The sequence below is a fragment of the Phasianus colchicus genome, chromosome 4 (assembly GCF_987193195.1).
Source record: "Phasianus colchicus chromosome 4, bPhaCol1.hap1.1, whole genome shotgun sequence".
NCBI lineage: Eukaryota > Metazoa > Chordata > Aves > Galliformes > Phasianidae > Phasianus > Phasianus colchicus.
In genome coordinates this window covers 33,930,022-33,944,391 of record NC_143439.1, presented here as the reverse complement: position 1 = coordinate 33,944,391, position 14,370 = coordinate 33,930,022, and the positions used below count along the sequence as shown (strand labels likewise).

The 14,370-nt window shown below is 38.5% G+C and overlaps 1 protein-coding gene across 1 annotated transcript in view; it reads left to right on the top strand.

Moving 5' to 3' along the window:
- The window catches only part of FAT4 (FAT atypical cadherin 4), a 133,967-nt gene extending 124,176 nt beyond the window's left edge, over positions 1 to 9,791 (top strand). The window contains exons 16-17 of the mRNA XM_090140056.1: positions 3,511 to 3,772; positions 7,391 to 9,791. Of these exons, the coding sequence (XP_089996182.1) occupies positions 3,511 to 3,772; positions 7,391 to 9,279 (2,151 nt within the window). The 3' untranslated portion in view covers positions 9,280 to 9,791. The remainder of the gene's footprint in view (positions 1 to 3,510; positions 3,773 to 7,390) is intronic.
- The last annotated feature ends 4,579 nt before the right edge of the window (positions 9,792 to 14,370 follow it).

Genomic DNA, 14,370 nt, shown 5'->3' with positions numbered 1-14,370 from the left:
CTCTAGAGAAATTCATTATACTAGCTGTGAAATCTTTAATTAAAAAAGAAAAAAAAAAAGAAAAAAATAATTTTCTTTCTTAGATGAAAGTTTTACTGGTGTGTTTGTGCAAACACTCTTATTGTTGTTTGTTTTGGGGGAGTTATATAAATAAGCAGAGGGCATCATATCCCATCCCCAGGTGTTCAATGGCTAAGAACTCAAGTTTGCTCAGTAAAGGTCCGTTAAGGAAGGAGTGGTAACTTCACTGAAGTGATTATTACCAGAAAGTTCTCAGATGATGGTAGTTAATAAAACAGATCTTTTTCACTGTAGTTAGTACAATATAGATTCTACTCAACTCATACCCAGTATAGGTATCACGACGAGGTCATCCTGTGGTGGTGGCCCAAGATGTCAGTAAAGCTAGCCCACACGTCAGTCTCCCTGGCATCTCAGCCCACTCCCTGTGCAGTAAATGAGATTCGGAGACTTCTATTTACAATTCTTTTGATTGTCTTCAAAACAGACATTTTTATAACTTGAGTTTTGAATATTTTAATAAGCGTGTTTTCCAAGACATAAGCATTTGGAGAAAATCTGCATGTGGTTTTAAAATATTAAATTATGCTAGAGAAAAGCTATAAGCTCTGTGACTACCTCCGTGCCTCCACATTTTTCCTCATGTACTCAACTGGTTTTGTTACAGCTGGGACTGGGATAAAATTAGAGAAATGGCAATAAATCAGGCCTACTGAGATTGCAAGCAGCTGATTATTTAAATGATGGATGTAACCTTCCTTTAAAGAACCTCAAGCTAGGTGAAAAGAGGTCTTATTTATGATATTAAGGACTTCTTAATCCAGGAAAAATGTAAGAACTAGTAGATGAAATTAAAGAATAGTAAAAATCAAAAGGAAAATGTCCCTCAAAAAAAGCACAGAAAGGAAAATGGTAGGAGTCTCTTTACTACTAAAGCTTACTGTCTCAGCATATTTTCTAATGAGTAATGCATACTGCAACTAATTCAGTTAGAAGTAAGGAGACAAATACAGCAGGCTAAAGGTGAAATTACCTGTCCTGTTTTAGCTGAAAATCTCATCTGAAATCAGATTAGATTAACATAATTGCACCTCTAAGATCTGTGAATTGTATGAGTAGAGAATGTGGATTATGTATTGCCCATATATGCTAACGTATCCACATATCAAGTTACAGGAATAAATCAGAACATAGCTCATTTCAGTGGTATCCTATATAGTGAGCTATAAATCTGTACAGGCTAGTGCTCAAATTTAAAACAAGTAAGAAGCAATTTGCTCAGTAAAGTAGATTCAGAATGTTAGTAAAGTTGGATCAATCTTGTATTTAGAAATATGTTCGCTTTAGTAGCTCATTCTTTTCAGTATAACCCACTTGTCAGTTGCTCAGCCACTTAAATAAAACCTAGAAATGAGTGTTATTCAGTATTGTAAGCATTGACATTTGTTTCAAATTTAGAAGTATGTTGTGCTTCAAGGAACGAAAAAGAGCATTCCTTATTTTTTCCTGATTAAAAAAGTCATGTCTCTGGAAATTTTATTTTTCTAAATACTTCTGGTATAATATTTATAGACATTGGTCACGTGCCATTTTAAAGAAATAAAGTAGCACTTCAGAGTCATAAATCAGTATGGTGGGTAAATAATTATACAATTCTTCTCCAATGTGGACTTAGAAAGACACAGGTCAATGTTTAGTATTCTCAAAGCTAAGAGGATACTGTTTATATATCAGTATATATGCTATATACTGATATACTATATTCCTTTGCATTTTTGTAAAGACCTAAACACACAACAGTACTTTCACAGAGCATAAAGACCAAATAAAATGAACAAACCCATGAAAGCTTGTAAATGTAAATTAATATATATATTCCATGCAGTCTTTTCATAAATATTTTTCACTGTGGCAAATGGTGTTTAATATGTTCTGATCATCTGTGGCTGCATTTCCAAATATGGTTTTTTCTTCAGCCTGTGTCACAGTTTAGATGTCTGCCACCTGTATTTGCCAACACCAAAAGCATCCTGTCTTTAAGGGCGGATCTTTATCAAAGAATATTTAAACAGTACATTTTGAAGTAGTCCAAATCATGCTGGTTATAAGCAAAATTCACATATAAATTAACCACTGTTTTTCTTGATCCAAATGGACTTTGCGCTAGATGTGTTCAGTTCAGGCTGCTGACAGAACATGAGTGTGGTTTTTCAGACATATTAAAGCTGATCTTTACGAAGAAAGTCCTCATTTTGTATCACTAAAAAAAAAAAAAAGGAAATCTAGAGCACTGAACAGTTTCTAGAAACTAGAAGAGAATTCTTGTGTCCATGTGTCTCCTCACAGTTCTTCTCAGATTAATGTTATATTTTCTGGAACAAAGCACTCAAGGCTTAGAGAGCTTTCAACAAACCTGTGGCTCTGACAGCTCCTATACAATGCTTGTGCACCTTCTACACACTGCACATCACAGCAAGGAACACAGAAGGGGAAAGGAGTGGTCCTATGATGAATATGCAAAGTAACAGAGATGAGTATTGATGGGAATCTGCAACAACTCACAGAGCTACCCTATAAACTCTCTTTGTTATTTCTGACACCCTAGATAAAGCTTACAAGTTGGTACAGTGCTCAGGAGATCAGGTGACATACACAGGTCCTACGCAGCATTTGAGAATTTTCTGGGCTTGGTTATGGATTTTTTTTTCACTCTTTTATCTTAAATGTAAAATTTGTACTAATCTCTCTTTGGGATTGCTTAACACTCAATTCATAAGAGGTTTAACATTCTTCATCTCATGAATGTAGCGTCATCTGTTGAGGAAAAGCCAAAATGTGTTTCAGAGTCTTCAATAGTACATTTTTTTTCTAATAGCTCATAAGCTTAAAATCAGTTTTCTTAAGTAAGCATCATTTGAAAATTCACAGAAAATAATAGACTTCACAGGCCTCTTGTAAAATTTCTAAAATAGAAATACTTTTCTGCAGAATGCAATTTACCAGCAGAACCAGTTGGGAAATTGGAATCTTGCTCAAATTCTGTCATACATTTTCCTACTGTGTCATAACTAGTTGCAAGTTTTTGGGGCAAGGACAGCATCTGTTTATTCTGCAAAGCATTTTCTCCACTTGAGAAGGAAGAGTTTGTCTTTATTGGTTAAAATATTTTGTCATGTGCATACCCTCCCTACTGCTAGTTTCTCAATAGGTTTTCCTCTTATGAGAGTATCCAAGGAATGAGTGGATGGCAAGTGCATATTTTCTACAGATGTAGTAATGAATCTAATTGCAACCAAGTACTAAATAATGTATGCATTTTAGTATCAAACAGTTGTTTGGGGAAAAATACATTCATACATTTTACTGCAACCAAAGCCATGTGTTACTGTAGCTGTACTGGATAAGCACAATGTTGTGTATGTGGGGGCAAAAAGTTGAGTCTGTAACTATCATTTTAAAATGATGCATTTTTTTTTTTTTTCTGATCAGATAAGAGCTGGGAAAGTGCACTACGTATCTGATGCTGGAATTGCTGGGAAAGTGGAAAGAAACATTCCAGAAGTGTACACAGCAGATGGGCAGTGGCATTCAGTACGCATTGAGAAGAACAGCTCTATCACTGTCCTGTCCGTTGACAAGACTTATAGACGAGACATTCTCCATGTCACACAGGATTTTGGTGGACTAGACGTTCTTACAATATCTTTGGGAGGTATCCCACCAAACCAGCCTTTCAAGAGCACAGTTGCAGGTAATTCATTTTTCTTTTTTATATATTGCGCATCAGCACATTTGAGCAGACAAAGGGTGTCTGCTTGCTTTAAGGTTGCAAAAAGTACTGTAATTCTATATCAGTAACTAATACACTTCTACACTTTGCCAGGAAAGCTGTAATTTGAATGGGTAAGGATTGCAAATTTTTTTCCTCTAACACAAATTTGTTGTTTTCAAAAAGCAGCATTCCATCTGAAGGGCTTTTTGGAGGCACAGGGTGGGTTTGCTTGATTGTATGCATTGTTATGAATTTGTTATGCTCATGGAGAAGAAAGGATCCATTCTTTACCTGAGTCAGAATCTGGAAAATCAAGGCAAACCTACTCAGGCAAAAGTTCTAAATGAGTTCATTGTCTCTGTAGGGGTTCAGTAAATGCTGTAGGATTTAGTCTGTTATTAATATGATTAAAATGTTTTCTGAAATTCCATCTTCCTCCTCCTTTATCCTGCTGTCAAATGAAGGATTGTTTTTTTGTTTGGTTGGTTTTTGTTTGTTTGTCTTCTGAACAACAGAAACTAAAGACAATAAAAAACACTCTATGACCAACATCTATCTTGTAAGGAGTAAATCAGTCTTAAAAGTTGAAGCAGTGTCTCTTAGACCCTGGCAAAATAAATAATGTATACTGTATAAAATTCCCCCAGTAATAAGTAAAGATGGAAGTGATTTTTTGCTAGAAACTGAGATATTCCAGACAATGCAGGAATAGGTTTCACAAGATTTTATATTAAAAAAATTGTCCTGACTTCAAGAAATGTGACCAGATAAAGTAACTTTAAAAGTGCAAATTAATGCTTCACACTTGTGTATTGTGAACTTGTTTGAAATGTAGTCTGAAACAATTTGAATGCTATGCTTACTTTTACCCTTTTTACACATACATTTTATGAGCAGTGTCTGCATGGAAAAGCCAAAGAGGCTTTAGGAAAGCTGGAACAAAGCCAATTGAGGACACTAACTTCTCACCCACCTCCTGATGTGGCAGCACAGAAATTGTGAATGTCTGGCTTCCTCTAGGAATGTACAATCCAAAATCTCATGTTCATATGATTTTTTTTTTTTTTAAATACTGGATTATATTGTGTATGACATACCAAGGATTTACAAGGGGGAGATATAAAACTCTACATGAACTCAGATGGCCAAGAAATATCTGGAGCAGTGTGAATGGCTGTTAAAGGCAGACAGAAACATACACGGGTGACAATTCCAGGGCTGTGAAGCTGGTATAACCAATATTGTTTTCAAACCCGGGTAGACATGATGAAATCCCAGTTGCTGTGTATCACATCGCTGCTGAAAAGGACCACCAAGCATGAGGCAAGCTAATCCTCCATTTTGCTTGGTCTCCCACCTGAACTTAAATCCTCAATTTCCTCTTTTTTCAGGAATGTAAAAACAGGAGAAAATGAAAATATAAGTAATGCTGAAACAAGATCAGCTCTTTCAGAATGCATACATGTAATACAGAAATAGCATGCTTGTAAAACTTAGAAGAACTTTCATGTCCCTTTACACCATATGAGTTACATCTCTCAGCAAAGCTTTTTTGACATAGGTTCCCAATCATTTTCATTTCTGACATCAGAGAGCATTCAAATTTTAAAATTAATATCCTTTCAAGGTTATAAATTCGTAACAGAACTTCATACAACTTCAATATATTAGATATTTCAAGAGAATCTGTAGTCTTGATGCTTTAACCATTGCATTTCATTAACCATTTTTATGGAGATGTCCACAATTATTCATTATCTTATTATTCATAACAGGTATTCTTCCATTCCAGCAGTATATTTGCAGAAATTAAACCTTCTCCAAAGCTAATGATGCAGGAGACATTTGCTCCATTTTATTGTTTCATTCAAGTGTGATGCTTCAGAACAGAGTAGAAGCACTTTCCTGCTCCTTGTAGATTGTATCTCTTGCATTATATCTGATAAATTTGGTCTTAATTATAGTTTTCCCGTAAGCCTGGCACTATGTTGGCATCTGAAGGACCATCCCTCAGGAGTTAAGGAGAAATAAATATGTTTCTTACAATAACTATGCATGTCATACCTGGGAACATAATTTACAAACAACCCTATGCGTACCATTTTGTCACAGCTCTGAGCAAAGGTCAGCATTTGCAGAAAGGAGTAGATCTATGGAACACAGAGAACTGTTAGGCTAGCAAAAGACCTCACACAGAACTGCACAAAGGCCAGGGATAATCCATCTCTATGGTCTCTTACAGCTCTGAAATAATGTATTATCCCTGACAGGATAGTGCTACAGCCACTCTGTGGGAATTTCGGGAAGAGCTCTCCTTAGATTTAGAGTCATACAGTTATTGCTATGAGCACCTCCTTTGTAGCACAGCAGGACAGGATACTGCACTGAACCTCTACAGGCAACTTCAGAAAGCAGGAAACTAGAAAGAATGCAAGCAAAGGGAAATCACTTATAATGTTTTGTGCTAGGACAGCCTAGCCAGGTGTGAACAGGTTTCTCTACATGTGGATTATAAGAAGTTATAGAAATATGGGAAAATTAGGAATGGAAAAAGTATATTGAGTGAGATCATTAGAAGGAATATTTGTTCAAAATCATGTGAAAGACATTAAAACTATTAGAATAGGTGTTTCTCTATAGTAACCTTTGGAGTTTTGGTTTATTTACTGAACAGTGGGGCTTTTCATATAGCTTTAATGAAATGGGACTGTGAATTGACAATTAATTGAGTTACTTTAACAATATATTTTTAGAAGATATGATGTTTCTATAAAATCCAGAGATACATTGCTTAGTATTTTGGCAAAATGGTTACTTAATATTTTTGCAAAATAATTTTACTTCAAGGGGAAACTTCATTACAGTAAAAATCTGAGAATGTAGCCTTCAGACTTCCTTTGATGAGCCTATCTGTAGGGAAGGGAAAGGTATAGGTGCAAAAGTATCAATTTGCATTGCAAACCTCAGATCTAAGCCAGTGAGTGATGAAGAATTTTTTCTTTCCATTTTATATTATGTTTTCTTCTTGATTTGACCTTTATTGCCAATTTCCAAGCTTGTAGTATATACTTCCTAATCAAGCAGTAGTTCCCCCTCTTGTGCAGCCTGTAATCCTTAGAAGTCATGTAAATTTTTCAAATTGTATTCAGGCTTCTGCTTGCATTTGCCTGTTCTTACAAATTTAATGAAAGCAGTGGGAGTACAAAATGTTTTGAAGAGCTTCTAGAAAATATAGCGTGTGTATTTCAGCATTTTAATTGCAGATTTGGATACACTGATTCACCTGAGAATACTTCTATTGCTTTGAAATCTTAGTATTGAAGTTAAAAGCCACAGCTTCTGAATTCTGTTGTGGCAGACTTAAAAAAAAAAAAAAAAATTCTTCTTGCATCTTTTTAGCATTTAGATGTGCCATGTATATATCATCAAAGACAATTTCTTGTCTTTATTCTCCATTTTTATGCACAGCTTATGAAAATCATTTGTCTTAAAAGGTGCAGGTATAAAAGTTATGTCAAAAGCTCTGGTCATAAACAGCTTTTTCTTAACCTTGTTGTGCTTAGAAATCCCAAAGTGACTTCTGTTTTTCTCTCTTAGGCTTTGACGGCTGCATTTCTTACATCAAGTATGGTGGGGAGAGCCTTCCCTTCACTGGCAAGCACAGCCTGGCCACCCTTTCCAAAACAGACCCCTCAGTCAAGATGGGCTGCCGTGGTCCCAACATCTGTGCTAGCAGTCCCTGCTGGGGCGAGCTGATGTGCATCAACCAGTGGTACACCTATCAGTGTGTCCCACCAGGTGCTTGTGCCTCCAGCCCCTGCCAAAATGGTGGCAGCTGCGAGCCTGGGTCACAGGCCAGCTTCACCTGCAGCTGCCCTGAGTCGTACATGGGACAGAGGTGTGAAATTGTGGTGGCATGCCTGGGGGTCTCCTGTGGCCCTGGTCACGTCTGCAGAGCGGGGCCCAGCAGCGGCTATGTGTGCTTGCCATCCCCGCACCCTGCTGAGTTGTCCCTGCCCCTCTGGGCTGTGCCGGCAATTGTGGGCGGTTGTGCAACAGTGCTGGCCCTGCTGGTCCTCAGCCTCATTCTCTGCAACCAATGCCGGGGGAAGAAGTCAAAGGCCCCAAAGCAGGAGAAGAAAACAAAGGAGAAAAAGAAGAAAGGGAGTGAGAATGTGGCATTTGACGACCCTGACAACATCCCGCCTTATGGTGATGACATGACAGTCAGGAAGCAGCCCGAGGGGAACCCCAAACCTGATATCATAGAAAGAGAAAACCCCTATCTCATCTATGATGAGACTGACATCCCGCATGCCACAGAGACCATTCCCAGTGCTCCACTGGCTTCACCTGAGCCCGAGATCGAGCACTATGACATTGACAACGCCAGCAGTATCGCTCCCTCAGATGCCGACATCATCCAGCACTACAAGCAGTTTCGGAGCCATACACCCAAGTTCTCCATCCAGAGGCACAGCCCACTGGGCTTTGCCCGGCAGTCCCCCATGCCACTGGGAGCCAGTAGCCTCACGTACCAGCCCTCTTATGGGCAGGGCTTGAGGACAACATCTTTAAGCCACTCAGCCTGCCCTACTCCTAACCCTCTGTCTCGGCATAGCCCTGCACCTTTCTCCAAGTCATCGACTTTCTACAGGCACAGTCCAGCCCGGGAGCTGCACCTGTCCATACGGGAAGGGAGCCCACTGGAGATGCACAATGATGTCTGCCAGCCCGGCATTTTCAACTATGCCACTCGGCTGGGGAGGAGAAGTAAGAGTCCACAGACCATGGCGAGCCATGGTTCCCGGCCAGGCAGCCGCCTGAAGCAGCCCATTGGTCAGATTCCACTGGAGACTGCTCCTCCAGTGGGACTGTCCATTGAAGAGGTGGAGAGACTGAACACCCCACGCCCCAGAAACCCCAGCATCTGTAGTGCTGACCATGGCCGGTCCTCTTCTGAGGAGGACTGCAGAAGGCCCCTGTCTCGGACAAGGAACCCGGCTGATGGCATTCCTGCACCTGAGTCCTCCTCCGACAGCGACTCCCACGAGTCCTTCACGTGCTCAGAGATGGAGTACGACAGGGATAAGCCCATTGCATACACCTCCAGGATGCCCAAATTATCCCAGGTCAATGAGTCTGATGCAGATGATGAGGACAACTATGGGGTGAGGCTGAAGCCCCGGCGGTACCCTGGCCGTCGTGGGGAGGGTGGGCCTGTGGGAGCACAGGCGGTCAGCACTGGGGAGAACTCCCTGCCCATGAAGCTGGGGCAGCAGGCAGGAAGCTTCAACTGGGACAACCTCTTGAACTGGGGCCCAGGCTTCGGGCATTATGTGGATGTTTTCAAGGATTTGGCATCACTTCCTGAAAAAACAGCAGCAGCAGCAGCAGCAGCAGCAGCAGCAACAGTGAGTGAAGACAACAAAGGTGGTACAACAAAGCCTGTTTCCAAGGAGGGGGAAGCAGAACAGTATGTATAGGCTTTGTCTCTGGCATTGCCGCAGTGCAAAGCCACGGAATGGTCAGACTGTTGTGTGGTTGTAGAGAAGGAAAGGTCAGCATTCGCACCCCAGGCCAGTTTGGTTCGAGGAGACTTTAAAAATAATAACCATTATGCTGCTGAAAGAGACTTAAAACACTTTTAATTTAATTATGATTGGATGAATTTATTTCTCCTGCATGCATTGTATTTGGAAACAAGATATTTGGCATGCAGTTTTTAAAAAGGGTTTCCTATTTACCATTGTTTGGTTTGTGATTCTTAAATTAATAATGCTTTGTTCTGAAAATGAACTAATTTTTTTGTTTAATTGTGAAGGATGTGTATATTGTATCCAGCTACTAATGTGTTTTACAATGCAAAAGTATTGAGGATTTAATTTTCCTTAAGAAGTGCATGGAAGAAGGATGATGAATGAAGGAATTACAGTAGCAAGTTGTCTCATAAAATGTACTCACTATATCCTGCAATTGCTCAAACATAAAGATTATGGAAGAAATCAGCTTGAGTAATTGCTGGCAACAGTGCTGTAAGTCGTATTCCATACAAGAGGTGCTAGAAGCAGCTCAAGCTGGTCAGCACTTTAAGAGTTGTTTTCAGCTTGTTAATTTGTTTGTTCGGGGGCTTTTCTGTCTTTGGGGATTTTTTTTTTTTTTTTTTTTTTTTTTTTTTTTGACAAAGTTGTGTGAGAGCTTCTGAATCTCTATGATGTATTTGGGGATGCTAAACCCTGGTCCCTGCCTGCTCCCCCTCAGTGCTTCCAGTGGGAGGGGAGTGTTGGCGTCAGGAAAAAACTCCATTTCCACATCTCTTGGCATTGCAACTCGGCTGTGCAGCTGCTGCAGCCTGCATTTCTCCCTATCTTTCATTTTCCATCTGTTCTATGGAAAGGTAGTAATAACACTTACTCACCTACCTCACGGGGGTGTTGTGAGGACTAATTAGTTAACTCATCTGAAGTGCTTAGACATTATAAAGCACTATAATAAGTATTATCATAATTATTATTAAAGCACTGCCTAGCCTTTGTGACCCTGGAGTGGCATTTTCTGCATTATATGATTTTCTATGATGAAAACTTTGAATAATTATTTATTGTATAGAAAATTACTGCACTCTAGCATTTTGAAGCGGATATGAGGGAAAACTACTTGTAGACTCATTAAAGTAGCTTACTGTTTGTCCCAAATTCCCTAAAGTTTTATGTTAAGTAGAACTTCACAAAGTCCTTACATCTTCATGCAAATCTGATGAACCTATCGTACTGTGTAAAAAACTTCCAATTTTATTTTTTTTTTTTACCTAAGCTGTGTTTTTTATATCAATATTTTCCTATGCTGAATAATTTTCTTACTTTCAGGGAAGGTAAGAAAAATACCTTTTTTACATTTGTTACTTATGTAACATCCATATTTTTCACATTTTGATAAAATTGTAACATACTGTATGCTTTCTACCTGTAAATGCCAATAATAGAATTAAAATATTTATTTAAAATCTTTAGTAGGCATTATTGGAATTGTTTCATCTTTTCTCTCTCTATCTTTTACTTCTTGATCTTCACTTTTATTAACTTTTTTTTTCAGAAAATGGACTTTAAGAAGCAAGTTAGTAGTGTAATACACACTCAGTACACATTCAGAGTTCAGTTATGGTGAAAGCAGCACAAGTATCACTGTGGAAATTAAATTCTTTTCTCTGCAGAAGGGCAGCACAAGCCCAGTGTGCTTCTTGAGGTACCGCCAAGTCTCATACGTCTGTTCCTTACTAAGTAACAAATTTTACCAAGGATGAGAGAAGCAGTCCACCTATCCACCTTATTTGTCATGAGTGACCTTGATTTGTTCAAAATTAGCAGGTTTCACAATTCTCAGGGAAATGGAGAGGAGCTATTGTGGGGCACTGTGACATTGCTGGACCTGAGGTCATGTCAAGTCGTACCAAGTTTACTTTCAGATGACAAAGCTGTATTTTCGTGCATAGAAGACTATTAGTAGCAACTGGTCTTGCATTTGTTAACCAAGACTTCCAATTCAATTCAAATCAGGGTCTTTCCAGTATGTAGATAGCTGGAAGTGAGAGAACAAGATTCATCTTTAAGAAAGCAGCAGCGGAGTAATAAATAGCTGCATTTTTGTATGTTTATAAAAGACTAAATCAGCTTAGACAACTTTTGGAGAATGCAAACAGTGAGAAAGTTTACATGCAAGAGGTGAGTTAAAATTTTTATTGTATTGATGGTATTTTGTTAAAAGAACTTAGAAAAAGATTAACAAAATTTCTTATTTGTTAATTGTTAATTGTTTCATTTTTTGTTAGCTTACCTTGAAACCGGCAAGGAGAAATTAACACCCTCTTTAGCTAAAAATGCTGCCAACTTTCATCTTGCTTCACAATGGTGAAAAGATAATAGGGCAAAGTCGCACACATTTGTATATAAGTAGTTTCTTCTGAAATAACAAGAGATCCACAAATGATTTCTAAGTTTTAGTAGCTGCTGTAATTAAACATCTGTTAAAAAGCTGTATGTTTATTTGGAATATTATCCTTTAATTTAGAGTGTACCACATCCAAGCAGTGAGTTTAATAACTCATGAAAACTTTAACAAATGAAATCTGTTAAATATAACACCAAAAGTACTGAGAACTGCAATATGCCAGTTAAATATTCTGAGATTATTAAAGAAAATATTAAATGAAAATAGTATGTAATGTGGCCTTACACAAAATTTGTCGTACCTTTAAATGCAGTTTGCAGTATACTGAGTTGTGGTGCAGTCTAAATGTTGACACTTTCTATGATGAAGAAAATTATATATTTTGCTATTTCTTTGTTTCCCCATTTCTTAAAAGCACAGAGTTCTTTTTTATTCAGAAATGTATTCGTTTCCATCTCAATTCCTTCATTATGAGAATCAGAAAAGGGGTCCAAGTGAGTCATGTGAAACAGTCATCCAAAACTGTCTTGAGGAATGAGCTGCCTAATTCCCCTGCTTCATCATTTGAACTACATGGTCCTGTTTCAAAATCTAGGACATTATAAATCACATATCAGGAAAGGAAAACAGTCTGCATTGTTCACTTCCCTGGAGCCTTCCAATATACCTTATGTCAGCAATAAGGCTTTAATTGACCAGCCTTTCTAAAGTCAAACAAGATTGTAATGTGGTTACAATTGCACTCTAGCTTGACTGTTTGTGGGAGATGGTTACTGCTTTCTGCTGATCGGCTGGGCAGAGCAAGACCTATTAATGGATGTTGTACATACATTACTCTAGGTGTGACATCTCCACATTTGCAAGATTGAAAACTTGTTATTTAAGCATACTTTAAATATTGTATTCTTACATCTAAGATATTTAAGCAATTTTCAAATATTAATAATAAAAGATTTTTCAGTGAGGACTGAACTACTCTTTAGAATAATTGAAAAACAAAATGGCTACACTGTAAAAAGAGTGCATAACATAACCCTTGCAGGTAAGGAAAAGTACTCCTTATATCTCCCTATTTCTCCTTGTTAATCACCCTTCCAAAGACTGAGTTAAATGTTGTAATCATTCCTCTTTCTTCAACTCTGTGTCTTTTTAAATAATGTCCTTCCCATGTCTCCCCATAAAGCTCTGAGAGTATGCTCATGTGGTGGTGATGAAGCGCTCTGTGCAGCCAGCCTTGTGAGAAGCCAGGACAGGACAGAGCACCTCTTTTGCACAAGACTCTAAGCCCCTCAAGCATGGGGGATCAGGACTGGAGCTGCCATCACAGCTCCACATAAACTAACATAGGCTGAGGCATTGGAGATTTGTTTGGTTTTCTGGGAGGTGTAGAATTACTGTGTTTATATTCCCACTGCTTGTTCCCACTAGCAGATTGCAAAGGCACACTCTGGCTTCTTTCCCATGGGAAGGAACTGTGCCACTGCCCAGCTTCTTCTACAAAACTAGAGTTGATCTGCCATTGGTGTCTCAGACGGGGATGTTTTCGCATAATGACTAATCAGATAGTCAGGAATATGTCAGATTTACTTAGCACTTTCTTCTATACCTGTGAAAATGAAAACAATTATCTTAAAATTCTGTAATTTCTGGTGGGGTCCTCAACTATTAAAAGATGTGAAATCTAAATTTGTCTGATTCAAAACTTTCAAATATTTTTCATCAGATGTGTAATTAAAAAAAAAACAACCACCACCAACAACAAACCAAACAAAACACAAAAATAACAGGTACAATACTTGACCAAGTAACAGAAAGTCCCACATTCTTCTAGTGAAAACATTCCATGTCAACAAGTTGATTATGAGTTGATTATGACTGCTGCCCACAGCTCAGAAAGTATTGGTTAGCAGTGTGAAATACAGCTTGTGATGTATTATTCCAGTTTGGAAATGAGAAGTCTTAGGGTAAGGAGGGGTTAGAAATCTCACAGATGCATTCAACAAAAGAAGATGGAACCAGATATGTCTTAGAAGTTTACAGCAAAAGGACTAGAACTACCAGTGGCAGAAAGGTAAATTCCTGTTGAATATAAGGAAAATTATTCTGGCAGTGGGAATGATTTTAGTTGCTGCAAGGGATTGCTTAGTGGTGTTGTCCCTGGAAATACTTGAAACTTGCTTGGACTGTGTGCCAGGAAACTTCATCCAACTTATTGCTGGTGTTACTTCGTCCGGGGAATTAGTCCACGTGACCTTCAGATGTCTCTTCTAACTTGAACCATCCAGTGATTCCAGGTAAGTCCAACACTCATCAATTCCCCTTCTGATTGTTACAAAAGTCAGTTAAGACATACTGGCCTGGGTCACCAGCCATCTTTTAGTACCAAAACATTTGAAGATCTGTTCATCAGAGGTGCAAATGAGGAGTACAAATAACTATTTTGTACCAGATAGTAGTACATGAGGAATAGCTTGAGATCAGATATATTTTTTGCCAGCCAACTCCTACAGGTGATAATCTGGAGTGCCCTTAAGATGACAGGATATACCATGTGCTTTTACTGTATGTAATGATCACCTCCTGTGCCACCTTGAGAGTAATGTCTTTTTTACTGTATTGTAGGTTATATTTCT